Source organism: Cebus imitator, unplaced genomic scaffold, assembly GCF_001604975.1.
Source record: "Cebus imitator isolate Cc_AM_T3 unplaced genomic scaffold, Cebus_imitator-1.0 Scaffold598, whole genome shotgun sequence".
NCBI classification, from domain to species: domain Eukaryota; kingdom Metazoa; phylum Chordata; class Mammalia; order Primates; family Cebidae; genus Cebus; species Cebus imitator.
Window position 1 is genome coordinate 475,208 of NW_016107913.1, and position 26,919 is coordinate 502,126.

General features: G+C 43.7%; 1 protein-coding gene across 11 annotated transcripts in view; it reads right to left on the bottom strand.

Annotated features, from left to right (window-relative positions):
* The window catches only part of ZNF484 (zinc finger protein 484), a 442,175-nt gene that overhangs the window by 26,058 nt on the left and 389,198 nt on the right, over positions 1–26,919 (bottom strand). For 4 of the 11 annotated variants that reach the window (XM_017516628.2, XM_017516626.2, XM_017516624.2 and 1 more), the window contains exon 1: positions 1,731–1,897. The exons of 1 other annotated variant lie outside the window; for it this stretch is intronic. Coding sequence is in view for 4 of the 10 variants with exons in the window: in XM_017516627.2 (XP_017372116.1) it covers positions 1,673–1,681 (9 nt within the window). In the remaining 6 variants the exon portion in view is untranslated. Of the gene's footprint in view, positions 1–122; positions 140–1,672; positions 1,898–26,919 lie in introns of those variants that run through there. 6 more of the 11 variants (XM_017516627.2, XM_017516625.2, XM_017516621.2 and 3 more) reach the window with 2 other exon arrangements.

A 26,919-nucleotide genomic window follows, 5' to 3' on the forward strand; every position in this document is an offset into this window, starting at 1 on the left:
CTGCCCCAGCCTCCTGAGTCGCTGGGATTACAGGCACGCGCCACGATGCCCAGCTAATTTTTTGTATTTTTAGTAAAGACGGGGTTTCACCATGTTGACCAGGATGGTCTCGATCTCTTGACCTCGTGATCCACCCGCCTCGGCCTCCCACAGTGCTGGGATTACAGGCTTGAGCCACCGCGCCCGGCCAGTAAGAGATTTTTATTACATCTCTTCCAGAGTATGAAACAAGTAGATCAAAATTAGGAAAGATAAAGATTTGAAGAATACAAACAAACAAGACTTAATTAAAGATAATTTTACCCCATACAACAAAATATACTTTTCCTCTTATATCTGTTGAACAAAGTTCATTGAGTAACTTGGCTTCAAGGAAAATCTTGATAAATTGTTAAAAGTTGAGACTTGATAGTCTGCATTTTCTGACAATACAATACAATAAAAAAAACCCAGCTAAAACATATTGTAATAATTTGGGAATGAAGAAACTCTCCTAAATAACTAAGAATCAAAGGGAAACATCAAGATGAATTTATACGTTTCATAAAGATGTAGTTAAAGAAACTTTACAACATTAACTGTATCCAGCATTAAACTTAAGAAAATAAGGGAAAGAACAGGAAATTACATCAAAATGTGGGGAAAAATAGAAAGTACCTAAAAAGAAAAAGAGAAAAAACTTAATATTAAAAGAGTAGGAGTATTAAAGAACCAAGAGCATTTCAAAACGTCCAATAAAATAGATAAACCTTTCAGACGCTTGATTGTTTTTTTTTTTTTTTTGAGACGCAGTCTCGCACTGTCGCCCAGGCTGGCGTGCAATGGCGCGATCTGGGCTCACTGCAACCTCCACCTCTTGGGTTCAAACGATTCTCCTGCCTCAGCCTCCCGAGTAGCTAGGATTACAGGTGCCCGCCACCACGCCCAGCTAATTGTATTTTTAGTAGAGACGGGGGTTTCACCATTTTGGCCAGGCTGGTCTCGAATTCCTGACCTCGTGATTCGCCCGCCTCAGCGGCCCAAAGTGCTGGGATTACAGGCGTGAGCCACCACGCCCGGCCCGCTTCTTTCTAAAGCGAGGGCGAAAGAATGAATGATATATAAATATAGTAACCGTAATGATAAAGGAGCTGCTAGTCTGGATATGAAAGAGAACAAAATGGAAATGGAAACATGCAATTCTATGGTAATGTATTCTTTAAATCTTTAGCAAAATATATCATGATAATGAAATAGAAACGAAACTGTAAACAGATCGGTAATATAAAAGAGGAAGCTAAGATGTACATCATTCATTCTTCATATCCCTCCTGAGTCCCCTGTCATCCTCCCCCACAACCCCATAGTCTGCCCTCACTCCGCCCGCAGATCCACCACCAGAGACCCCCCCATCCGCCCTCACTCCGCCCGCAGATCCACCACCAGAGACCCCCCCCATCCGCCCTCACTCCGCCCGCAGATCCACCACCAGAGACCCCCCAATCCGCCCTCACTCCGCCCGCAGATCCACCACCAGAGACCCCCCACAATCCGCCCTCACTCCGCCCGCAGATCCACCACCAAAGACCCCCCAGTCCACCCTCACTCCTTCCTCAGATTCACTCTCAAGAGATCGCTCTGACTCCCACTATTCCATCCATTGACGGTCCCCATCACTGCCCGCATGACTCACCACAGACATCAGAGATTCTTCTTGCTCAGTCCACAGATGCTGCCATCCCACCACTCACCTGCCTCTCACCTACGTTTTCTCAGGTCAGTGGTCATTTGTTCGGGAGGTGACTACAGTCGCAAGAACCTGAACGGGACCCACTTCCTTTTTCTTAATGCCTCCCAGGCCCAGCAGGACTTCTTACAGCGCTGCTAGGGTGTGCGCGCGCTCAGCAGTCTCCTTGGCCGAAGGTTGCCAGTAGTCAACATGGCGCTTTGCCAAACACGCTCCCTTTTCAGTGGCTTAGGCTGGGCGCCAGTATGGCGGCGCCCATGTAGACACTCTGGCCTGTGGGCGGCCATGTTGAGATGATGTAGAGACTGAGGGGCTGAGGGCTGTCCAGAGGAAAGGCAGCAAGTGGAGGTGTCTCCCGTCTTACTAAGCCAGAACACAATCAAAGCCTGTCTAACCTCATGTCTTTATTCAAAAAAGGATCACAGATCTCAATGTAAAAATATGAAATTTAGTGAAAAATTCTTCAGGACCTAGGACTTGATGAATAATTCTTAGATGTGATACCAAAAAGCAGAATCAATTATAATAATTTAGCAATTGTATTTTATCAAAATTTAAAACTTTTGCTCTGCATGAGAGCCTGTTAACGTAATGAAAAGACAAGGTAAAAACTAGGAGAAAACTGCAAACCACACCTTAGAAACCATATCTGACAAGGAGCTCATGTCTAGAAAATTCTTAACGTTTTCAAAAGTCAACAACAACAACAAAACAATGCAATTAGAAAATGGGCTAAAGGACTGAATAGATATTTCACTGAACAGGATATATTGATAGAAAATGAGAAAATAAAATAACTTTTAACAGAGGAATGCCAGTCCTTTTAAATTATCAAGCCCAGAAAGACATTAAACTGAGACAGCAGTCATTTTGAGCTACGTATTCATCTCTTGAAACTGCTTGCTATTGCCACAAGTAGCTATAAATTAACTTAATAATGTCATACTGGACATGATGACCCACACCCTAGACTTAACAATGTAGAGCCAATCAGTAATCAGTGTTATTTCTATAACAAATGAGAATTCCTGACAAATAACTTCGTATCAGCTCACTCCTTGTCTCCCTTTTTTGCTTTTAATAAAGGCCATGTAGAGTTCATATCCAGGGTTTCTTGGGTCTGAGTCTTTTGGGCAGCTGTTGTCACTTTCCTTTGTTGTTGTTGGAGAGACAGGATCTTGCTCTGTGTCTCAGGCTGGAAGACTAGAGTGCAGTGGTGCAATCAAAGCTCACTATAACCCTGATCTCCTAGGATCAAGTGATCCTCTCACCTCAGTTTCCCAATTAGCTAGGACTACAGCATGCATCACCATGCCTGGCTAATTATTTTTGTGGGTTTTTTTGGTAGTGATGGAGGTCTCACTGTGTTGCCCAGGCTGGTCTTGAATTCCTGGCCTCAAGCAATCCTCCTGCCTTGGCCTCCCAAAATGCTGGGATTACAGGTGTGAGCCACAGTGCCCAGCCCAACCTCTTACTTTTAGGTAAACAGAAATAAGCACATTAAAAGATTTGGTTCCATTCCCACATGTTAAGAGCCTGGATCCTCTCACACTTATATGAATTTTACCTCCAGGAGCGCCACCAAGTTGTCATTGTGAACAGAAGGTAAATTCCTTTGCGCACCTGGCAGGGAGAGAGGGATTGGGTTCTCTTTAAGAAAGACCTGCAATGGAGATGTAATCTTAGATTATACACTGCTTTCCCTTTACAATGCCTTACCATTATATCAGCAGGGCTCCAGGATAATAACTGTGGATTATAACTGAGAGAGCAGCAATTGTTCATTTAACAGGTATCTGAAAACAACAATATCAAAATATTCCTACCATTCAGTAGTCCGTTTAATGGGTATGAGGATACCTCAAGCACAATTTTGACTCAAATATTGCATCCTTAAAATATTATTAAGCTAAAGCTAGCTTAAATTCAAGAAACTATCCCCCTAAACAACATCTTTAGACAATATTCAGAATTAGCTCCCAATGTTAACAGTCCTAGTGCCCCTTGGACATTTTTCTTGACCGCCTAAAGCCAGAAGTTGCAAATAATGCATGTAAATTAAAAAGTGACTGAAAAAATTATCCCATCGTATTAACTTCAACATTTTGCCAAACATTTAAAGAGACTCGACATACCAAAAACAAACAAACAAAAAAACTCTCATAAGAAAATGTTTATCCTTTTTGCCTAAAAGAGAAATCATTTTGGTTAACATGGGAGGCACCCTCTACTTCATCTCTCTATTTGGGGCATTAATAATTTTGGCTTTCTTATTGAAGTAAAATATACATAGCAAAACTTACCATTTTAGCCATTTTAAAGTATACGGTTCAGTGGCATTAAGTCTTAACACATTAACATTGTTGTGAAGCCATCACCACCATCTGTGTCCCAGACATTGTTTTTCATCTTCCCAGTGGAATTTGTTCATGTTACCAACTGAATTTATACCTGTTAAGCAATAATTCCCCAATCCTTTTATGCCCAGACCTGGCAACCATCACTACACTTTGTCTCTACAATTTGACTACTCTAGGTACCTCACATAAGTAGAATCACGGTATTTCTCTTTCTGTATCTGGCTTATTTTACTCGGCACAGTTTCTTCAAGATTCATTAATATTGTAGCATGTATCAGAACTTTATTCTTTTCTAAGGCTGAGTACCTTCCCTAGTATTTATATGTCCACTTTTGTTAGTCCATTTGCCATGGATGGATGTTTAGATTGTTTCTACCTTCTAGTTACTGTGAAATGCTGCTATAAACATTGATGTGCTAGTAATAGTTTGAGTCCCTGCTTTCAGTTCTTTGGAGGTATATACCTATCTAGAAGTGGAATTGTTGGATCGTATGGTAATTTGATTTTTAAATTTTTGAGGAGCTGCCAAACTGTTTCCCACAGCAGCCTCACTATTTTACATCCCACCAGCAATGCATAAGTGTTCCAGCTTCTCCACAACCTCATTAACATTTGTTACTTATTTTTTTTGGATAATATACATTAAAATGGATGTAAAATGATATCTTATTGTGGCTTTGGATTAAATTTCCCTAGTGATTAGTGATGTGGAGCATCTTATGCATTTATGTATCTTCTTTGAAGAAATATCTACTTAAATCTTTTGCCCAGTTCTGAATCATCTCATTTGTATCTTTTGTTGTTGTCAAGTTGTGGCAGTTTTTTATATATTCTCGATATTGATCTTGTATATGTATGTATGATCTGCAAATATTTTCTTGCAATCCATGAGTTGCCTTTTCACTCTATTGATAGTGTCCTTTGATGCACAAAACACTTTTGATTAAATCTATCTATTCTCTTATTGGCTGTGCATTTGGTGTCTTTGATCCAAGAAATCATTGCAAAACCCAAATCACGAAACTTTTCCTTTATGCTTTCTTCTAAGACCTTTATAGTTTTAAGTCTTATGTTTAGACCTTTGATCCAGTTTGAGTTAGTTTATATATACTATGTCTATATCCACATGCAAAGTGTGAGGCTGGGCTCTTATTTATACTATATATATATACATATATATACCATATGTATATATACAGTATGATATATATTATATATATAGTATATACATAAAGTATATAATATATATGCATATATACACACTATATATACATATATAAAGTATATAATATATATGTATATATATACTATATATATACACATATAAAGCATATATATGTATATATATAGTATATACATAAAGAGTGAGGTTGGGCTCTTATACTATATATACACATATGTATAGTATATATAATATACATATATACACATACTATACATATATATGGATGTGTATATATACAGTATACATATATATAGTATACATATATACATATATATACTATACATATGCACACTATACATAGTATATATATGTGCATATATAGTATAATATATATGTATATATATGTGCGTATATATATAAATAAGAGCCCAACCTCACTCTTTCCATGTGGATACACTGTGCCCATCTTTCCCAATACCATTTGTTGAAAAGATGTCCTTTCCACATAGTCTTGGTACTCTGGTTGAAAATCATTTGAATATATGTACAAGGGTTTATTTCTGGGCTCTCTATTCTATTCTTTTGATCTATATGTCTGTCTTATGTCTGTCTTCCTTTTTTCTTTTCTTTTCTTTTGAGATGGAGTCTCACTCTATCACCCAGGCTGGAATGCAGTGGCGTGATCTTGGCTCATTTCCACCTCCTAGGTTCAAGCGATTCTTCTGCCTCAGCCTCCCAAGCAGCTGAGACTAGAGGCGCATGCCACCATGCCCAGCTAACTTTTGTATTTTTAGTAGAGATGGGGTTTCACCATATTGGCCAGGCTGATCTTGAACTCCCAACCTTAAGTAATCTGCCTTCCTCGGCTTCTCAAAGTGTTGGGATTATATATATATCTGTCTTTATGCCACACTCTTTTGATTGTTATAGCCTTAAAGAAAGTTTTGAAATCAAGAAGCATGAGTCCAACTTTATTCTTTTTATTCCAGATTGTTTAGGCTATTTGGACTTTCTTAAGACTCCATATAATTTAAGGATAAATTTTTCAATTTCTGCAATAAACATCATTAGAATTTAAACAGGGATTGCACTGAACCTGCAGATTGCTTTGGGTAGTAGTTTTATCTTAACAATATTAAATATTGTAATTCATGAAAACAGGCTATCTTTTTATGTGTGTCTTTAATTTCTTTTAACAATGTTTTGTAGTTTTCAGTTTACATCTCTTTCACCTCCTTGGTTAAATTTATTTCTAGGTATTAAATTATTTTTGATGCTATTCTGGGTAGAATTATTTTCTTAATTTCATTCTTGGGCTATTCATTCTTAGTGTACAGAAACGCCCTAGCTAGAACTTCCGTTACTATGATGAATAGAAGTGCTGGGTCTTACCTTGTTCCTGATCTCAGTGGAAAGTCATGCCATCTTTGTTAGCCGTGGGGTTCTCATATACAGCCCTTATGGAGTATACTATATATGTCTTTAGGTCCAGTTTATTTATAGTATTGTTCAAGTCATCTATTTCCTTACTGATATTCTGTTTAGCTTTTCTTCTCCTTTTTTTTTTTTTTTTTTTTTTTTTTTTTTTTTTTTTTTTTTTTTTTTGTTTTTTTTGAGACAGAGTCTTGTTCTGTTGCCCAGGCTGGAATGCAGGGGCTTGATCTCGGCTCGCTGCAACCCCTGCCTCCCGGGCTCAAGGAATTCCCCTGCCTCAGCCTCCTGAATACTACGGGAGCTAATTTTTGTATTTTTAGTAGAGATGGGGTTTCACGATGTTGGCCAGGATGGTCTCGATCTCCTGACCTTGTGCTTTAACTCACCTCAGGCTCCCAATCTGTTTTTTCTGTCCATTACTTTATTTTTGTTTTTAGAGATGGGAATTTCGCTATGCGGGCCAGGCTGGACTTGAACTACTGGCCTCAAGCAGTCTGCCTGCCGCAGTCTCCCAGGTAGTTGAGATGAAAGGGGTGAGCCACAAAGTCCAGCTTCTATGCATTATTTTTAATGGAGTATTGAAGTCTCTATTACTGTAGAACTATTTCTAACTTTAATTCTGTCAATATTTGCATCACAGTTAGGTCTGAATGTTATTAAATGCTGGTCTGATCCTCATGGCCAGGCCATTTTGTTTTCCTGTTGGACATAAACAATCTCACAGAAGAATATCAACTTCAGAAGGTTAAACTGAGACCATGATAAGTGCAAACAAAAACAAAGGCACTTTATAATGTGGTCTGAGTGCAGATAAAGAACAAGGTCTTGATGCCACCCACAAAATACTTAATCATCAATCATATTGCCCTTGCTTTCTGACAGCATCCAAAGTCCTCACTTTCTGAGATCCTACTAGAAATTAACCAATCAAAGCCCAAATCCTATAATAGTTTCTAACTCCTCCCACTGAGATGACCCACAGCACCCCATTCCATGCTGCAATGTGTAATTATATTTAATTACAAGTGTGCTCCTGGTGGTGTTTAACTGAAGGGCACTGACTTGGTCACTGGTGAAGTTCCCCCTAGGAACTGAGTCAGACACCATCTTAGGGCCCCGCACATGACAGGGGCCTGCTCTAAGGCGTGGACCCTCGCGACAGCCGTGGCCCGTCTTCACTGGCCAGGGTTACTGTTCTTGTCCCAACCGTACAGATGAGGAAACCGAGACTCAGGGCGAAGGACCCCGGGCTTGGCACCTGCAGCGGAGGCCACTACTGTGTGCGGAGACCGCTGCGATGCGCGCGCGGGCCAAGTCCACCGGCGCCTTGGCTCCCACCGGCACCTTCCCCAACCCCCGGTCTTTGTCCCCGCCATCAGCTCCGACTCAATCCTGACCTCTTCCAGTCTAGTACTTTTTTCCAGATCTCGATCCCAAATTCCCTCCTGCCGGAATGTGGACCCGAATCCACCCGTCGCTCATTTTCCGCAGCAGCTGGAGAGCTTCTCTGAGGTCCCGAAAACAGCCTGCTTGCACGGAGGTGACGCCTCCTTAGTATGGCCGCCCCCAGAGAGGAGCGATGAAGTGCAGGCTGCCATGTTGTTGTTGGGCCTGAGCGGCTTCAGGGAGCCATGTTTGTATGGCGGGCACCGGCCTCACTGAGCATGTGCAGTCATGGCCGTGCGGCCTCACAGTTCTGACATCACAGGGCGGTTCCTGAAGTGGACGTAGTTGTAAGGGCGAATTGTTTTAGACAATATCTCTGAGATCAGGGAATCTAATCTGGAAATAGATAGTAGGCAGGGTCAGTAATGCTGCCTCTGGATCAGGGACCTGAGCTATGTGGGGTTGGAGAGGGTCCCTTGGCAGGCAAGTCTCTGGGGAGTGTGGTGAGAATCCTTGCGTCAGATGCTGGGAAGAAGTGGGGTCAGGGCTGGGGTCCGTAGGCCGAGGGGTTGGGGGGATGGTCAGCGTCAGGGATCAGTAGCAGAGATTCTGTGTGCCCTGATCGCCAGTGGAGGTTATAAATACAGAGTATTCATGAGTTTAGTGATGTTATTTGCCTCTCATTATTTAAATAATTTGAAGTTTTCCCCCAATAACTAGTGTCTTATAAGTCATGAAAATTTCAGAAAATAACAGGTCTTCCTAGTTCGTGATGGGAGTGGGGCAGGACTCGCTTAGAGCACTTGGAGAGTCCTTGCCAGTTCTTTGGGGATGCGGAGTTCTTAAGACTACCCTGAGACTGTCCTTTGACCTTATTGTGGCCCTTTCTAGATTAAATGCTGTTTTCCATGACCTTCTCTGTTCTTCCCATAGGCGAATGGCAGGCATCCACATCTCCAAGAACAGAGGATTAGAAGAGACTGTCACCCATGTCCTCACAGTTAATTATTGATGTGTGTCAGTTGCCCATTTCCTCACTTCCTGTTTGTCATGGAGTATTAATAAACCTTTGATTATTTAAAAATATTAGCCCTTGATTTTCAAATATTGCATATTTTGACATGCAAAATTTTGTTAAGTTTTATTTTTTTCAGTGGATCTACCTGTATAGTGAGGCTTGAGGAGGCCTCCTCATTTTACATGTTACTATGGATTTTCTAATATTAACATAGAGTTGTATTTTTTCCATATAACTTTCTATTGAATTTCTTTTTCCATATGATAGGTGGTGAAGGTTTAGCTCAGTACAGCAGAAAGGTTAAGAGGTTAGATCTGGGGCTCTGGAGCCAAACCTGTTTAGATCTGAGTCCTGGCTCTGGCATTTGATAGCTGTGTGACCTTGGCCAGGATACTTGGCCCTTGTTTGCCTCAGTTCCCTCATCTGCTACATGGGGAAATACGGGCACCTGCCCCATAGGGTAGTTGTATGATTACACAAGTTAATACACTTCAGTCACTAGCAAGAAAGTGAATGTCAAGCTGTATTTGTTCAGGCAGCCATATGGTAGCTCCACTTCATTAGTAAACTGAGATATTGAAGTATCTTCTTTTTCTTTTTGAAAATATTAAGAACTGCTGTGTTCTAAGAACTGTTCTAGAGCTTTGGATGCTGTGGAGGTCTAGGAATTTACATTATGGTGGCAGGTGACAGACAATACAAAGAGATAAAGCAATTTCATGTAGTGATAAGCTAGGGAGGAGTGCTAAAAGGAGCCAAGGTGTAGAAGGTGACTGGAAGGTAACCAGAGAAACCGCTGTAGGGTTTCTAAGTGATGAGATCTATGACAAATCCCTGTGGTCACCATTGATCTTGTAGTCTACCCTTGTCTGCCGTATTGTTTTAATTACAGAGTCTTTGTAATAATCTTTAATACCCGGTGGAATACTCTGTTTACTTATTTCTGCATAATTAACAACTCCTAAACTTAACTTACTGTCACATCTCATGTTCTGTGGGGTCACCGCTCTCCATGGTTCTAGGTGGTTCTGCATGGGTCCTCTCATGTGCTGTAGTCAAATGTTAGCTGGGGCCACAGTCATCTGAAACTCACTTACATGGCTGGCAGTTGACTCTGGCGGTTGCCTGGAGAATGGTGACTAGGTTCGAGGAAGAGCTTCCCAGGAGCAAGACTTCCAAGAGACCCACGTAGAAGCTTAGTTTCTTTCTTTCTTTTTAAAAAAATTGAATCCTAGAATTCCCAGAATGGAATTTGTATCATATTCTATTGATTGAACAAATCGCAAGCCTGCCAGATTCAATGGGAGGGGGGTTATTCTTCACCTCTTGACAAGCAATGTGTGTTGAGGAAGGGAAAGAATTGATGGTAGCTGTCTTTGATTAATACCACATACAGCAAGGTCTCCACACTCCTTTCTCCCGTAATAATTTTCCACTTAAAAAATTTCCTTGGAATTCTCACACCTTTATTATTTCACATAAATTTTAGAATCATTTTTTCTTGTCTAGATAACAATGCCATTTGGATTACATGTATGCATTATATGGGAGGAGAATTGGCATCCTTATAATATTGAATCTGCTCATTAAGTTACATAGTCTGTTTAAAGGTTTTATATTTTTCATAGCATACATGGTGATATTTCTATCCAGGCTATTCTCTTTGTTTTTTCATGTAACCCATGAATGAGACCGCACTGTTTGTATGACTGGCCAGTTGCCCAAAGTTTAAGGTGTTAACATGGATGAATTCACTTAATCACTCCTCATTTCCTCCTTCCCTCAACCCCTGACAACACTAATCTTTCTGTCTCTGTATTTGCCTATTCTGGACATTTTATGTAAATATGTCATCCAATATCTGGTCTTTTGTGACTGGCTTCTTTCACTTAGCAGGATATTTTTGAGGTTCATTCATTGCGTAGCCTGTATCAGTACTTCATGCCTGTTTATGACTAAAAAATCTCCCATTTTATGTACATATGTATGTATACTACACTTCGTCTATTCGTTTATTCATTGGAAGATATCTGGGTTGTTTCCAGTGTATTTCAGGAGTCCCCAAGATCATCCTCCCCCTTGATCTACTGCTATTCGTACCTTATATAACTTGTGCAGAATTATTTAGCTGGAAATTAGCTGACGGTTAACTAAATCTAGTTCTTCTAAAGACTGTCATTTTCCATTGGTATTACATCCTGAGGAGGCTTCAAGTCTGTCTCCCAATTCATTTGATCATCAATATCAGTATTATCATATGACTTATTTGCATGAGATAATCAAATCAAACCAACTATGCCAGTGTTACCTATATTGCATATTGTAAGAGTAGAGGCAGCCCCCCAAAATAAAAGTCAAAAGATGCTAGCACATTCCTGAGGTTCTTCTCAGCCATTAGCAATTGGTATAGTTCATCATCACCTGGAATGACCAAAATGTCTCCCATGGAAATGTGGCTCAGCTTTGTAGGCTTCCACTTAATTTTGTCAGGGTCCAAGGCAGGGCTGGTTTTGGTGATCTTGCTTCCACTTTGTCTATGATGAATAATGCTGCTGTGAACATTCATGTATATGTTATTATGTGGTTTCATGTCTTTTAAGTATACACCTTTGAGTGGAATTACTGGATCATATGATAACTCTGTTTTAACTTTTTGAGAAACTACCAACATGCTTTCCAAAACACACATAACATTTTACATTCCCTCAGCATTGGATGAAGGTTCTCGTCCAGTTTCCCATTCTTGCTGACACTTCTTATTGTTTGTCTTTGGAATTTAGTTATCTGAGTGGAGTGAAGTGGTATCTCATTGTGTTTTGATTTGCATTTCCCTAGTAATGAATGTTACTGAGCATCTTTTTATATGCTTATTGGCCATTTTTCATCTTTTTGAAGAAATGTCTATTCATCCTTTGCCCATCTTTAAACTGGGTTGTCTTTTTATTGAGTTATTAGTGGTTTGTATAGTCTGGAACATTTGTTTCTTATCAGATATATGACTTGTAAATTTTTCTCCCATTCTGTTGTTGTCCTTATTTTCTTATGTAACCTTTGTATTAGTCTGTTTTTGTGCTGCTGATAAAGACATACCTGAGACTGGGCAAGTTACAAAAGAAGGAGGTTTATTGGACTCACAGTTCCATGTAGCTGGGGAGGCCTCACAATCATGGTGGAAGATGAAAGGCAAGGAGGAGCAAGTCACATCTTACATGGATGGCAGCAGGCAAAGACAGAACTTGTGTGGGGAAACTCTCATTTTTAAAACCGTCAGATCTCATGAAACTCATTCACTATCATGAGAATAGCACACGACAGACCAGTCCCCATAATTCAGTCATTTCCCACTGGGTTTCTCCCACAACGTATAAGAATTGTGGGAGTTAAATTCAAGATGAGATTTGGGTGGAGACACTGCCAAACCATATCAACTTTGAAACAAAAGTTTTTAATTTTAATGAAATCCAGTTGATCTATTTGTTTTGTTTTGTTGCTTGAGCTTTTGGTGAATGCTGTGTTTTGAAATATGTCCCCACAAAACTCATGTTTGGAGCCCTTGTGCACTGTTGGTAGGAATCCAGACAGCCAGCATGGAAAATAGTATGGTGATTCCTCAAGAAATTACAAACAGAATTGCGCTGTGATCCGGCAGTTCCACTTCTGGGTGGAATACCAAAATAATTAAAAGTAGGGTCTCAAAGAGATATCTATACACCCATTTGATAGCAGAATTAGTCACAATAGCCAAAAGTGGGAATAATCTAAGTGTTCACTGAGGGATGAATGGATAAACAAAATCTGACATATACATACAATGAAATATTATTCAGCTTCAAAAAGGAAGAACATTCTGACATATGATATAACATGGGTGCACCTTGAGTACATTATGCTGGGTGAAATTAGTCACAAAAAAACAAATACTGCATGATTCCATTTTATTGAGGGGCCTAGAATATTCAGCTTCACAGAAAGAAAGTAGAACGGTGGTTGCCAAGAGCTGGGAAGAGGGAGCCGGGAGCGTTAGTTTGTAATAAATATCATTTCAGTTTTACAAGATGAAGAGAGTTTTGGAGATGGGTTGTGGGGATACTTGTACAACATCATCAATGTATTTAATACCACTTAATTGTACACATAAAATGATTAAGATGTAAATTTTATGTGTGTTTTAACAATAAAAACTGAAAAAGGGATATATGTTACTCTAAAAAAAAATTTATATGCTGGAATCTGAACCCCCAGTACCTCAGAAAGTGACCTTGTTTGCAAATGGAGTTGTTGTAAATGTAATTAGTTAAGATGAGGTAATGTAATAGGGTGGGCCCCCAATCCAATATGATTTGTGTCTCTACAAAAAGGGGAAATTTGTACATGGAGATAACACATGGAATATACCATATTAAGATGAAGAGAGAATTCTACAAGCCAAGGAATGTCAAAGATTGCCAGCAAACCACCAGAAGCTAGGAGAGAAGTGTGGATTAGGTTCTCTCTCACAGCCCTCAGAAGAAGCCTGCCCTGCCGAGACCTTGATCTCAGACTTCTAGTCTCCAAACTGTGAGTCAGTGCATTTTGTTTTGTAAGTCAGCCATGTGGTTTGTGGCACTTTGTTATGGTAGCCCTAGGAGATGAAGACGATATGCAACATGATATATCCATAATTAGACACTGTGGGCTGTAAGTGTGTTCTTCGGTCTGAAGAAATATAATTTGGTGGTCCAAATAGATGTCTTATCATCTGTTCCAGTTATTTTATAGTATTTTTGACATTTGTATCTAATGACCATGCAAAGCCCAATCCAGAGTATGTGTCAGGACCCATTATACCCTCCCAGGGATACTGGCTTCAGTGTGATATAATGTACTTGTTAGCTATGAGTGGTGCCTTCCCACTGGGAATCTGCCCCAGAGCCACCTGCAGTCTTGGTCTTCCCGCTGTCAGATAGGACAGTACTTTTTGGCATTTGGTGCCTCTGAGGGTGCAGGAGGGACGTGTTTCTGAGCAGCCCATCCCTGCTGCTGCAGCTCCCCTGTGTCCACTCCTTTGTTGAGCCCAGGTGGCCTCCTTAAGTTTGTTCACCAGAATATCCACCTACCGGTTCCGATCAGTGATCCTGGGAGAGGTTCTTCAGGTGGTCATCAGCATGACCTACTTTAATGTGCCCCTTAAATTCCTGCAGTTCTGTGCTCCATGTGGGTATTCTTTTCACAGCCCAGTTCATCATTGCGCCTCTGCCTGGTCACATGGCCAGGCCATTGGCCACTGCCCATGAGTCAGTAAAGGCAAAAACCCAAATGTAGAAGATTCTATCATTGTTCAATTCTTCCATCACAGGAAGGAGTGCAATGTGCAGTTCATCTCACTGGGCTGATTGTTCTTGCCTTTTTCAATAAGAGTTTTCTCATGACTGCTCATGGTGTGCATCCAGGCCAACAAGTCTCTAGGAAGTTCCAAACTTTTCCCCATTTTTTTTTTTTTTTTTGAGATGGAGTCTCTGTGTTACTCAGGCTGGAGTTCGGTGGCATGACCTTGGCTCACTGCAACCTCTGCCTCCTGGGTTCAAATGATCCTCCTATCTCAGCTTCCTGAGTAGCTGGGATTACAGGTGTGCCCCATGATGCCCACCTAATTTTTATTTTTTATTTTTTACTTTTAGTAGATACAGGGCTTTACCATGTATCTTGGCTGGTCTTGGACTCCTGACCTCAAATGATCCACCTGTCTCAGCCTCCAAAAGTGCTGTGATTACAGGCTTGAGCCACCATGCTCAGCCATCATCTTCCTGTCTTCTTATAAGCCCTCCAAACTGTTCCAACCTCTGTCTATTATCCAGTTCCAAAGTCACTTCCACACTTTCAGGTATCTTTGTAGCAATACCTCACTTCTCTGGTACCAATTTTCTGTATTAGTTTGTTCTCACATTGCTATAAATAACTACCTGAAACTGGGTAATTTATAAAGAAAAAAGGTTTAATTGGCTCATGCTTCCACAAGCTGTACAGAAAGCATGGGTGGGAAGGCCTCAAGAAACTTACAACCATAATGGAAAGTGGAGGAGAAACAAGCGTATCCTCACATGGCCAGGAGGAGGGCAGGGGAAATTGATACACAGCAGGAGGAGGGCAGGGGAAGTTGATACACAGTATTTTTTTTTTTGAGTCGGAGTTTCGCTCTTGTTACCCAGGCTGGAGTGCAATGGCACAATCTTGGCTCACCACAACCTCCGCCTCCTGGGTTCAGGCAATTCTCCTGCCTCAGCCTCCTGAGTAGCTGGGATTACAGGCACGTGCCACCATGCCCAGCTAATTTTTTGTATTTTTAGTAGAGATGGGATCGAGACCATCCTGGTCAAAATGATACACAGTTTTAAACAAACAGATCTCATGAGAACTCTATCAAAATAACAGAAAGGGGGAAGTCCACCTCTATGATGCAGTAACTTTCCACTGGCTAGTCCTCCAACCCTGGGAATTACAATTCAACATGACATTTGGCTGGGGACTCAGAGCCAAACCATCTCACCAACCCTATGAAGAAACCGAGGCACTGAGGACGAATAAGCTACTGATGTCACACTACTGGTGGATCTGAGACTTGCTCTCAGGCCAGCCTGATTCCTAAGTGGTGTTCTTACCCTATCGCCTCTGAATCAGGGGGAGATCTATGGAGCCTGTACATTGCTAAAGAACAAGTTGAAATAATTTTATTTCCAACAGTAGAGCTAATAAGGACCATCTGAAAACAACTAAAGCTTCTGGAATACGTGTCAAGAATCTTTTAAAAATGTGTCAATGAGCTACAAAATAAGAGTTCTGAAAAGCCAAAAAAGTTTTAAAATGGAAGTGAAACCCAAAGAGGTAGCTAAGACATTGATGCCACTTTTTACCCTTAAGATATTTGCCAAATGTCGAATTAAACTTTGCTTTTTTTTTCCCCAGCTTGAGGTGGGAAAGGGGCAGCAGAATAACAGACAAAGCTGAGGGCCTGCCCAAGTGGGAGGACTAAGAGGAGACATGGTAAAGTGAGATCCAAAAGGACAGACAGTGTAAGGGTGAACTATGAATAAACCTGTCTGCCTCCTCCTTTATGCTGTCCTTGACCCCTGCTTCCCTAGGAACAGTGAGGAAGAGTGTGTACCCAGAGAGAAAACATCTCCCTGGGATTATATATATATATATATATATATATATATATATATATATACACACACACATATATATATATGCATTTTATTTTGTAAATCAGCCACATGTATTTTTAGTAAAGATGGGATTTCACCATGTTGGCCTGGCTGGTCTTGAACTCCTGACCTCAAATGATCATTTTATCATAATAAAACGATAAGTAGAGATAGACAAATACACAACCATTAGGGATTTTAATACCCCTCTCAATGGTTCATAGAATAAATAGGCAGAAAATCAGCAAGAATGCAGTGGATATATAACCAGCCCTTCAACTGGTTTGTTCACATAACCTGAGTGGTCTAAAATGTCTCAAGCTTCAAATTTAAAGCAATATCAGCTTTTTGGTGACTTCTAGGTGACTGACAGGTGCAAACCAGATTGTCTTTGGAGGAACTTTGAGATAGTCTCAGGGAATGTAAGTTCACAGTAAAAAAAAAAAAACAACAACAAAAAACCACAAATGTAAAATTGGCAAGAGCCAGCAGAAACAATGGACAGAAGAAGCAGGCCTGAAAAAAACAAGACTGTCAAGTTACCAAAGACAGTACAAAGTGTGTTTTGTACTTAAAGAAACAAAGGACTTTAAAGAGCATGAGTATGAAAATAACCAAATAGATTGGGGAAAGTACCAAGTAGAAATGAAAAGTGTCATAATTGAAAGTTCAATAGATTGGTTTAACAGTCACCAAAAAGAGAAAAAGAGATGAAGAAATAAAGAAGTTTTCAGACTTGAAAAAGCTGAAAGACTTTATTACCTGCAGACCTGCAATATAAGAAAAGTTAAAGGGTGTCCTTCAGCCATAAGGAAAATGATACTGATGGCAGTGGTGGGCCATCTGCAGCGGCCACTGTTACGGTGCCAGCTGCAGTGGGGAGGCGCAAGTGGCGGTGGTGGGTCCACTGTGCCCCACATCCCTGAGGCAGCTGACTGCACCACCCCCACCCTTGGACGGCTGAGCAGGACCCACTTCTCAGGCCCAGAACGTCCACTGCGGCTTCAACCTCCCTCTCTGCCGCGTCCCAGGAGCCCGAGAGCTGATGGTGCAGCCAGGCAGGACTCGTGGGCCCGGCCCCGGGAGCACTGGGTTTGTTTGTGCCGGGTTTGGCTGAGATCCCTGGCCACCGCACCTTGCCGGCTGCCACTGAAGGGGAAATGTGGACCAGAGGCGTGGCGGGGGCTGCGTGCTTTACGGAGCTAGAAAGTTGATGGGGCAGGAGCTCCCCAGGCGCAACTGCAGCCACCCAAGCGGTGGCTGCGACCAGGGCACCCCTGTGCTTTTGGGAGCCAGGAGTAGGCAGGAGCCCCGCCCTCCTAGGTGCACCTGCAAGCCACCCAAACTGCAGCTGTGGACCCAGGCATTTCTGCACTCTTGGGGGCCCAGGAAGGCCCCCTGCCGGTACCTGCAGGCTAGGAAGTGCCTGCTTCCGCTGTCTGGGCTCTCCCCACTGTTAGCACCTGCTCCCATCACAGATCGCAACCCGGGGCACTGTCTCTTTCTCAGCACTGTCGAATCCCAGCTGCATGTGCGCATGCTCGGGGCAGTGCTGACAGGCCACCTCCTTCACCCCCTTCAGATTTTGCAGGCTGACAAGCATGGGAAGGCGGCCAAACCCTGAGGCCAGCCTGGCACTGGCCTTCAGGTGCTCCTTTGCATGAACAGCCTAGGCCCGTGAACAATGACTCGAGGCAGACAGGCTCTTGGGTGGAAGGGGGCAGATTCCCAATGAAGCACCACCTGCAAGCTGGGGAGGGGCTGAAGCCTGGGGGATGGGCCACCTGTCTTCAGAGAAGAGCTACCCTCTCTGCTGAGAGCTGGAGACAACGGGATGACCTGCTTGCAGAGAGGGGTTACCCTCTCTGCTGAGAGCTCAATACTCATCAGGACACCGTGGCTATGGGAGGAGCTGCCCACTGTGGGTCTACTCTGAGCTGTTCTATCATTCAATAAAGCTCCCCTTCATCTTGTTCACCTTCCACTTGTCTGCATATATCATTCTCCTTGGACACAGGACAAAAACTGGAGAACTGGAGACCTGCTGAATGGTGGCACTAAAAGAACTGGAAGGCAAACAGTGCTGAAACATGTCCCTTGTTTTGTCACATTGCAGGCAATGAGAGAAGAGAAGAGCTGTGGCTTTTCCGGGAGCCCAGACCTGGAAACTCCCTGAGCCAGGGCTGTGACATCCTCTTTAGGGCTCTGTGGGTTCCTGGCATCTCCAAGGTTCTGGGCACCACCACGTTCCCTGGTGTCAGCCATGGAAGCTGCTTATGGTATGTCTGGTCTAGCTGTAGCCTTGCAAGGAGCTGGCGCCCATGCCAGTGCCTGAAGCTGTCTGCCCTGCTGCCTGCTCCCCCCGCCCCCAGCCACATGCCTGGCTGTGTGCAGTGGTTGGCCCCCATGCTTGCTCACACACCCCTTGCTGCTCCGTGCCTGGCTCACCCTTGGCAGATGTGTGATCCAGGCTGGAAGTGGGAACAGAGTGCAGCCTGACAGGCCAAATGGGTGGAACGAGACCAGCCGTCCAGAGCAAAACTCGGGCAAAGGCGTCACTGGCCACAGAGGTTTCTGGCTAGTGAAGTAACACCCCAAGGATCCCGTAATAATACCAGATGGAAATCTGAATCCATACAAAGAAATGATCTGCACCAGAAATAGTAACATTGTGTATCTATATCAGAAATAGTAACAACATGGATACATAATTTACTATTATTTAAACTTCTCCAAAAGATAATTGTTTAAAAAGTAAAGTAATATGTAGTTTATAATATATGTAAAAGTAAAATGTATGACAATAATAGCTCAGAGATTAAAAGGGGAGAGTTTACTATTCTGATTCTTAAACTGTATATGGAGCGATCTACTGTCATTTGAAGGTGATCAGTTAAAGACGTACGCTATAAACCCTAAAGCCACTACCAAGATAACAAACCAAAAAATTATAGCTATTAAACTAACAAGAGAGATCAAATGGAATCATAAAAATATACTGGCTAAATCCAAAAGAAGCCAGAAAAAGAGGTAAACAGAATAAAGGACAGATGGGATGAATAGCAAATAGCAAGCTAAGAGACTCAACCATATCAGGAATTACCTTAAATTTAAATTGTCTGATTTAGAAGACAGGTTGTCAGATTGGATTTTTTTTTTTAAAGAGTCAGTTATATTTTGCTTACAAGAAATGTACTTTATTTATTTATTTTTGGAGATGGAGTTTCATTCTTGTTGCCCAGACTGGAGTGCAATGGCGCAATCTCAGCTCACTGCAACCTCTGCCTCCCAGGTTTAAATGATTCTCCTGCCTCAACCTCCTGAGTAGCTAGGATTAGGCTCCTCCCATCATGCTCAGCTACTTTTTGTATTTTTATTAGAGACAGGGTTTCATCATGTTGGCCAGTCTGGTCTCAAACTCCTGACCTCAGGTGATCCACCTGCTTTGGCCTCCCAAGGTGCTGGGATTACAGGCATGAGCCACCATGCCTGGCCAAGAAATGTACTTTAAATATAAAGATGCAAATAGGTTAGAAGTAAAAGGATGGAAAAAGATATACCATGCCAAGACTAGTCAAAATAAAACTGAGGTAGTTATTTGAATGCCAAAATAGACTGCAGAGCAAAAGTTATTACCAGGGATTAAAGAGATTATTTCACACTGATAATGTGGTTAGTGAATGAAGAAGACATAACAAACCTAAGTGTTTTTGTACCTAATTACAAAGTTCCAAACTGCATGAACAAAAGTAATAAAATGACAAGTAGAGATAGACAAATGCAGAATCATCAAGGATTTTAATACCCCCTCAATAGTTCATAGAATAAATAGGCAGAAAATCAGCAAGAATGCGGTGGACTTGAACAACACTATCAACCAACTTGACCTGATTTATATTCATAAAATACTCCACCCGATAAAAGCGAAGTACACATTTTTCTCAACTGTGCCTGGAACGTTTATAAAGGTAGACTACATTATAGCCCATTAAAAAATCTCAATAAATTAAAAGATATTCAACTACAAAGTATGTTCTCTGATCTACAATGGAATAAAATTAAAAACCAGTAACAGAAAGATCCTTTCAAAATCCCCAAATATTCGGAAATTAACTCACTTCTCAATGACTCGTAGGTCAAAGAAGAAATCTAAAGGAATATTAGAAAGTCATTTGAAGTTGCCGAAAATGGAAAACCAACATAGAATCTGTGGGTGGTCACTGAACCAGTACCTGAAGGGAAATGTATGATATTAATTATTAGAAAAGAAGGGTCTGAGATCAGCAACCTCAGTTTTGACTTTAAGAATATAGGCCGGGTGCAGTGGCTCACACCTGTAATCCCAGCAACTGGGGAGGCTGAGGTGGGCAGATCAACTGAGGCTGGGAGTTTAAGACCAGCCTGCCCAACATGGTGAAACCTTGTCTCTATTAAAAATACAAAAATTAGCTGAATGTGGTGGCTAGTGCCCATAATCCCAGCTACTCAGGAGGCTGAGGCAGGAGAATCGCTTGAATCTGGGAGGCAGAGATCATTCCAGCCTGGGTGACAGAGCAAGACTCTGTTTCAAATAAATAAATACATACATACATACATACATACATACATAAGTGGAAGAGCAAGTTAAAGTAACCAGAAGATAAAGAACAATAAAGATGAAAATGGAAATCAATGAAATAAAAAAGGGAAAAACATCAATGAATCAAAAAACTTGTTGTTTGGGAAAATCAGTAAAAATGACAAATCTCAACTGGATTGATTGGGAAAAAAGAGAAGATAATCACTATGAAAAGGGGATGACTGATCTCACTAAAGATCTGGCAGAGGTGATGTTCGTCAGGATTCTCCACAGCAGAGTTTTTCTTCTTCCCTCTTCCATACTGTCCTCTTTGGAGAGAAGTCACTGTGTGCAGCCCACACTTGGAGGAGTTATTCTTTCCCGCCTTTGGGATGAAATATGTAACATAATTTATTTGAAATTCTGCATGGAAAATTTATCTCTTTTCCCTCATTAATTAACGTATTTAATCATTTATTTATATCAGTATGTACTCATGAATATTTATTTTATCTAATGCCACTCTATTTTGTTGCCCCCTACACAGATGGAATCGTCCAGATTGCCACACATACTATCTGATCTCCAGCCTTTGCACATGCTGTTTCCTCTCTGGGATTCCCACATGCTGGGCATTAGGTCAAGCTCTGTGGAACTCCCCGAGATGGATCAGACATATATCCCACCATGAGTACCTCACCGTCCGACTGGGAAGATAACGGGGCCTAACTATGTACAGAAGAGAGTCACCAGCTTGCAGGTACAAAGGAAGGGCATGGACAGCATAGGTCACATCTGCCTACTGCTAGAGGTGTCAAGGGGCAACTTCTGAAGTTGATGGGTCTTATGGGGCTCAATGCAGAGATGTGACCACAGAAAATGGAAAGGAGGCATTCCATGCAGAAGGAAGCTAGAGTGACAGGAGCACACAGTACAGAGGTGGGGAGCATGGTAGGGAAGTGAAGACTTGGACCAGACCCCTACTAGTACTTTTTGTGCTATGTCTCCACACTTAAACATCCCGCAGCTCAGCTCCAGTGGCTGAAAACACTTGTACTGATGAGAACTTCTCTTCTGTGAACTTTAGGCCTTGGCTGGTTGGGCCAATGGCTGTCTTTTATGTCCCCCACCAGTGGAAGCTCAGTTCCACAGGAAGAGCCTTGTGTTTTGCTCTAAATAGCAAGGAATCCACTGGCAGGGTCCAGGTCCAACAGGGAGTGAGTAAAGGACTTATAGTCCATGGTAGGCCTCTGGCTGTGGGCACTCATGGGCTCTTGGCTGGAGAAGGAAGCTGGGAGCCCCCAGGTAGGAGGAGGACATTGAGGACCTAGTGAGGGTGGAGTGATGGCAGGATGACGTGGGGTGGAAAGGGGAGGGACAGGAGCAGATAGTGAGGGGAGGAAGTAACAGGGGAGGGTAGTGGAAGAGAAGGGAAAGGAAGGGAGGGAGTAGATGAGGGACAGGGAGGGAGGGGGAGGAAGGAGAGGAAGACTGGAGAGGGAGGAGGGTGTAGACAGGGAAGGGGATGGCCCAGAGGTATTCATTTGAAAGCAGGCCCCGCAGGACTGATTGTGGCAGTGGCTGTGAGAGAAAGGGAAGGATAAAGAACAAATTCTAGACTTTTGACTTGAGGAACTGGGAGGAGATGGGGACTCTTCCCACCTCAGTGCTTTTCATGAGAGAAGATGAGGCAGAGTCACATTTGAGTGTGAAAACAAGAAGTCGCCTTTGAGATCTATTAAGTTTAATATGCCTCATTAGGAAGCGCCCTCATTTCCCCAGAAGCATCGAAATTCTTTCTAACACATTATTTGGAAAGCAGTACGATTTTTATTGTAGAGTCCACCCTGATTTTCTTTACTTTTTTCCTTTTGATTGGCCATTGAAGTTGCTTCCGATTTTCAGCCATTATGAATAATGCTGCAATGAGCATTCTGTACATAAATCTTTGTCAGCATCTCTGATTATCGTATTCCTAAAAATTCCCAGAGGTATGATTTGTAGGTTAAAGGCTATAAACATTTTACAGGTTCTTAATACATCTTGGCAAATGATACTGCAAAAAATGGCACCATGTACATTTTTCAAAAGAAGCATCAAAGGAGTGCCAGTCTCACTGTATCCTTGCCACCTGGACTCTTGTAATGGTCCTAAATTATTGCTAATTAGATGTGCAGGAAATACTATTTTATGTTCCTATCTGGATAAAGTACCCATGAGGATTTTGACTAATGAGGTATGGGGGAGAAAAATCCATTTTAAGGATTTAGTTGTCATTTCACCGAGTTGCAGTGTCTTCTTCCTCATGTTATTTTGGGGGATTGAATACAGTGTGGAGGCCACCCAGCTTGTATCTGTGTTTACCGTCCTTCTGTGATTGGAAGCCTCCTCGTCTTATCCCATTATACTTTGCTACTGTTCTCCCACTTAGCTGGCCTGTCACCTCTTGCCAGAGAGTCTCAGGGTTAGTAATGGATTTCATGACTACACTTTGGTCATGAAGAACTCAATTACCACTGGAAGGGTAGTGATCCTTCTGTGGTGTCTGAGCCAAGACAGGGCAGTATGGAAGCCCAGCATGTCAAGGTCCAGGAGCGTGTTGAGTGACTGGGCCTGGGGGCAGGAGGACGAGAGGAGACAAACGTAGGCAGGGAGAGCCCACCCCATCCTGTCGCCGTCATGATCACTCATCCTTCTTTGTAGTTACCTCACTTCATTGTGTTACCTGGAAATAACCTGTCTACTTGGTCGATGGTCTGTTCTCTGGGATACAGCGTTAGAGGCTGGCACACCTAAATTCTAATCCTTCTGCTTGATGTTGGGGAAGTCATTTGTGCCTTTGGAGACTCACTCCCTAATCCGAAGTGAATCTTACAGTGGCCACCTCCCAGGGATGCTGTACCAGGTGAACTTCCTGTGTTGGGTAGCTGGGCCAGGCTCTAGGTCACTGTGAGGGGCTGCAGCTGTGGCTCTACCCTATTAGTGCGGGGTCTGGAATCCCAGCCTCCAACTAGGTGAACTGCCTGAGTTGGGTAGCTGCAGCTGTGGTTGAACCCTGTTAGTGCTGAGGCTGGAATCGCAGCCTCCAACACAGCTGTGATTAAAGAATGCCTGGAAGGAGCAATGCAGGAGGAAGGAAAAGGATGAGAAGGTCAGGGTGAGCATTAGATGACTGGGGACTTGGCTTTCTTCTGGCTACTTCCCAGTGAGTTTGGGCTCTGAGGAAGTAACAGGGGAGGGTAGTGGAAGAGAAGGGAATGGAGGGGAGGGAGTAGATGAGGGACAGGGAGGGAGGGAGAGGAAGGAGAGGAAGTTGGGAGAGGGAGGAGGGTGTAGACAGGGAAGGGGACACACACACACCCTGAGCACGCACCGTCTTTCGGGAACCCAGAAGGTGCAGCCCGATGGCCCAGGCTGACTGAGTACTGGCAGATCTGGCAGGAACAGCTTGTGAATGGCCTGGGTGGCCAGGGTCTCAGAGCTATGTAGCACTGGCACATGGAGCCAGCCTGGCCAGGCAGTGCAGCTCAGCTATGGGGTCACCTGGCCTTGGCAACCAACTTCAACAGCCATACTACCCTAAGTGACTCTGCTTCTGATCTCACAAGCTGAGCAGGATTGTGCCTGGTTAGCACCCAGATGGGATCCTTCTGGGAAAGTCTTCCTCTCCTTTTGTCACCATTGCACTAAGCACTGCTCCCTCCACATGCCTTCTGCTTCCCCTCCCTCCCTGCTCACACCTCAAACTCTAAATCCACTGGCCTATGCCCATCTCTGGTCCCCTCTGTGGTACCCCAGGCAGACAGTGGTACCCCAGTCCTTCAGTCTCAAGGTCCCACCTGGGCCCAAGGCCAGTCTGTGTCAAGTAGGACCCTGACTCCATGGATAGGTTCCTTATGTTTTTAGCCTCTTCCTAAATACCGGGAACCCCAGGGATTCATTTGGCTGCCGCAACCATCCAAGCTCTAGGCTGCAGGCACCATCTTATGCCAGTGTAGTCCTTTGCCCCAGGACAACTGTGCTGCTTTCCTGAGGGAAGAACATTCCCTTTATCAGACAGAGTCAAGCCAAGGGGACAATCATCCCTTTGTACCTGGATCCCTCCTACAGACTACATATGCTCCCACTTCTGCAAAGACCGATCAGCTCCCACAAAAAGAGAGAGGCCCACTCAGCAAGTCTGAAGGCCCTGCAGAAAGAGGAGAAAGAAAGAGAGAGAGAGAGAGAGGAAGGAAAACAGGAATGAAGGAAGGAAAAAGGGAGTGAGGAAAAAAGGCAAGCAAACAAAAAGCCACACATACCCTGGGTGCCCCGCTATCCTCCTGCACAGGGACGGGCAGGAATCTTATCTGAACACACCTAATAGACCAGCATGTCCTGGGGCTCCTCGGGTGACTGCCAGCTCAGGCACTGCCTTCTTGTCCTGGCCTGTCCCATGCACACCCACCCTCCCCTGGAGGCCCTGTTCTCTTCAGTAGAGCCTCTCTGCCTCAGGAGTGCTCCTCCTTTGCCTGGGTGGGGAGGGGCCTTGAGTAGGGACCCGGTGGGGGTGGAGGGCCGGAGGACTCTGAGGAGGCTCAGCAGGACTGGGCTGGTGCCCTCTGGGTGGCTGTTGGCTCTGCGTGGGTGGGGCTGGGCAGGAAGGCAGAACTTAACGCCATTGTACCGGAGGCTTTACTGGCTTATAATGGCAAATTTTTATGTTATCTGTATTTTGCACATTTAAAAAGGACTTGGTTTTATATCATAAATATCTATATAGCATATGTATTTTATATATAGATACACTATACCAATGGCGATGAATGTAAAATTCTTGAGTCAGGCAAAGTGAAGGGCTGCTGCATGCTGAGCCGCGGATGAGCCGTGAGCGGAGGATGCAAAGTGTGAGAAGCCAGACGCTAGCAGCCGCGCGCTGTACAATTCCACTTACTTGAAATATCCATAACAGGCGAATCCACGGACAGAAAGCAAGCTGACTGGTCCATGCTGGGGCTGGAGGGAGGGCAGAATGGGAAACGCCTGTGTAATGGGTAAGAGATCTCTTTTCGGGGTGATGAAAATGTTCTGGAATTGCAGATTGGTGCTGGTTGCTCAACTTTTCAAACAGGCTACAAATCACTAAATGGCACACTTTCAAAGGGACGAGTTTTATGTATGTGAATTATACCTCAGTAAAAACTATATAATTTAAAATATTTAAACTAAAAATTTTTAAATTTTATTTTTCCATTTTGAAATAAAAATGGTTTAAAGCGGTAACACGAAACAGGCACATTATTCTGAGCGCGCGAGTTGGTTTCTGCACTGAATCTGTGAAGCCGAGCGGGACGGGAGAATCTGAGACGCCCTCCCCGGGGCTCCCGGTTCGTCCCCAGTCCGTTGTCACCTCCTGAACGGGCCTCGGAAAAGGCAAGTCCGAGGATGGGGACCTCGACCAGGCTGGTGGCGCCCTCCGCGGTCTTCCGAGTACAGCCGCAGGTCCCCACCTCTGAGGCAGAACCTGGGGAAAATGAGTCAAACAGAAGGCACTGGTATCGAGCCACACGCGTGAGGCCTCCAAACACGCTTTCAAGTCGATGCGTATTGACCCCGATCGGCCTCGTGATGGAAGGGCTGGCTCTGGGCTTGCTGGTCGACCCGCATGGAGCCCCACCCACAGAGCACCCAGCGCTGAGAGCGCGGCGACAGCCTCCTCCGAGCGTCATCTGCGGGCTACGCTCCGACGAACACACGGGGAGCGGACGCTTTGCCAGCGGGCGGAACAGTCCTGCTACTGCTACGGACGTCCCGGAACTCGGCCCGGTGCACAGCGGCCGCTTCTCCCCCTCGCAAAAGCTCCAGAGAACAAGCGTGGTACGTAACAGCGGCCGCCAGGTGGAGCCCGACAACCGGCGCGAACGGCCGCAGGACGGATCCGGGCCCCGCGGGCTGGCGACGGCTCCCCGCGGGGCGGCCGGTCGACCCCGTCCGGGTCCTCGTCGGATCGCGCTTTTCAGACCTGGGCGGGTTGGGGGGTGCTGCCTCGCTTCAGAACTCCCGGTCAGCACGACGCGTCCCCAGCAGTAGAAGGGGCCAGACACGCCCCACG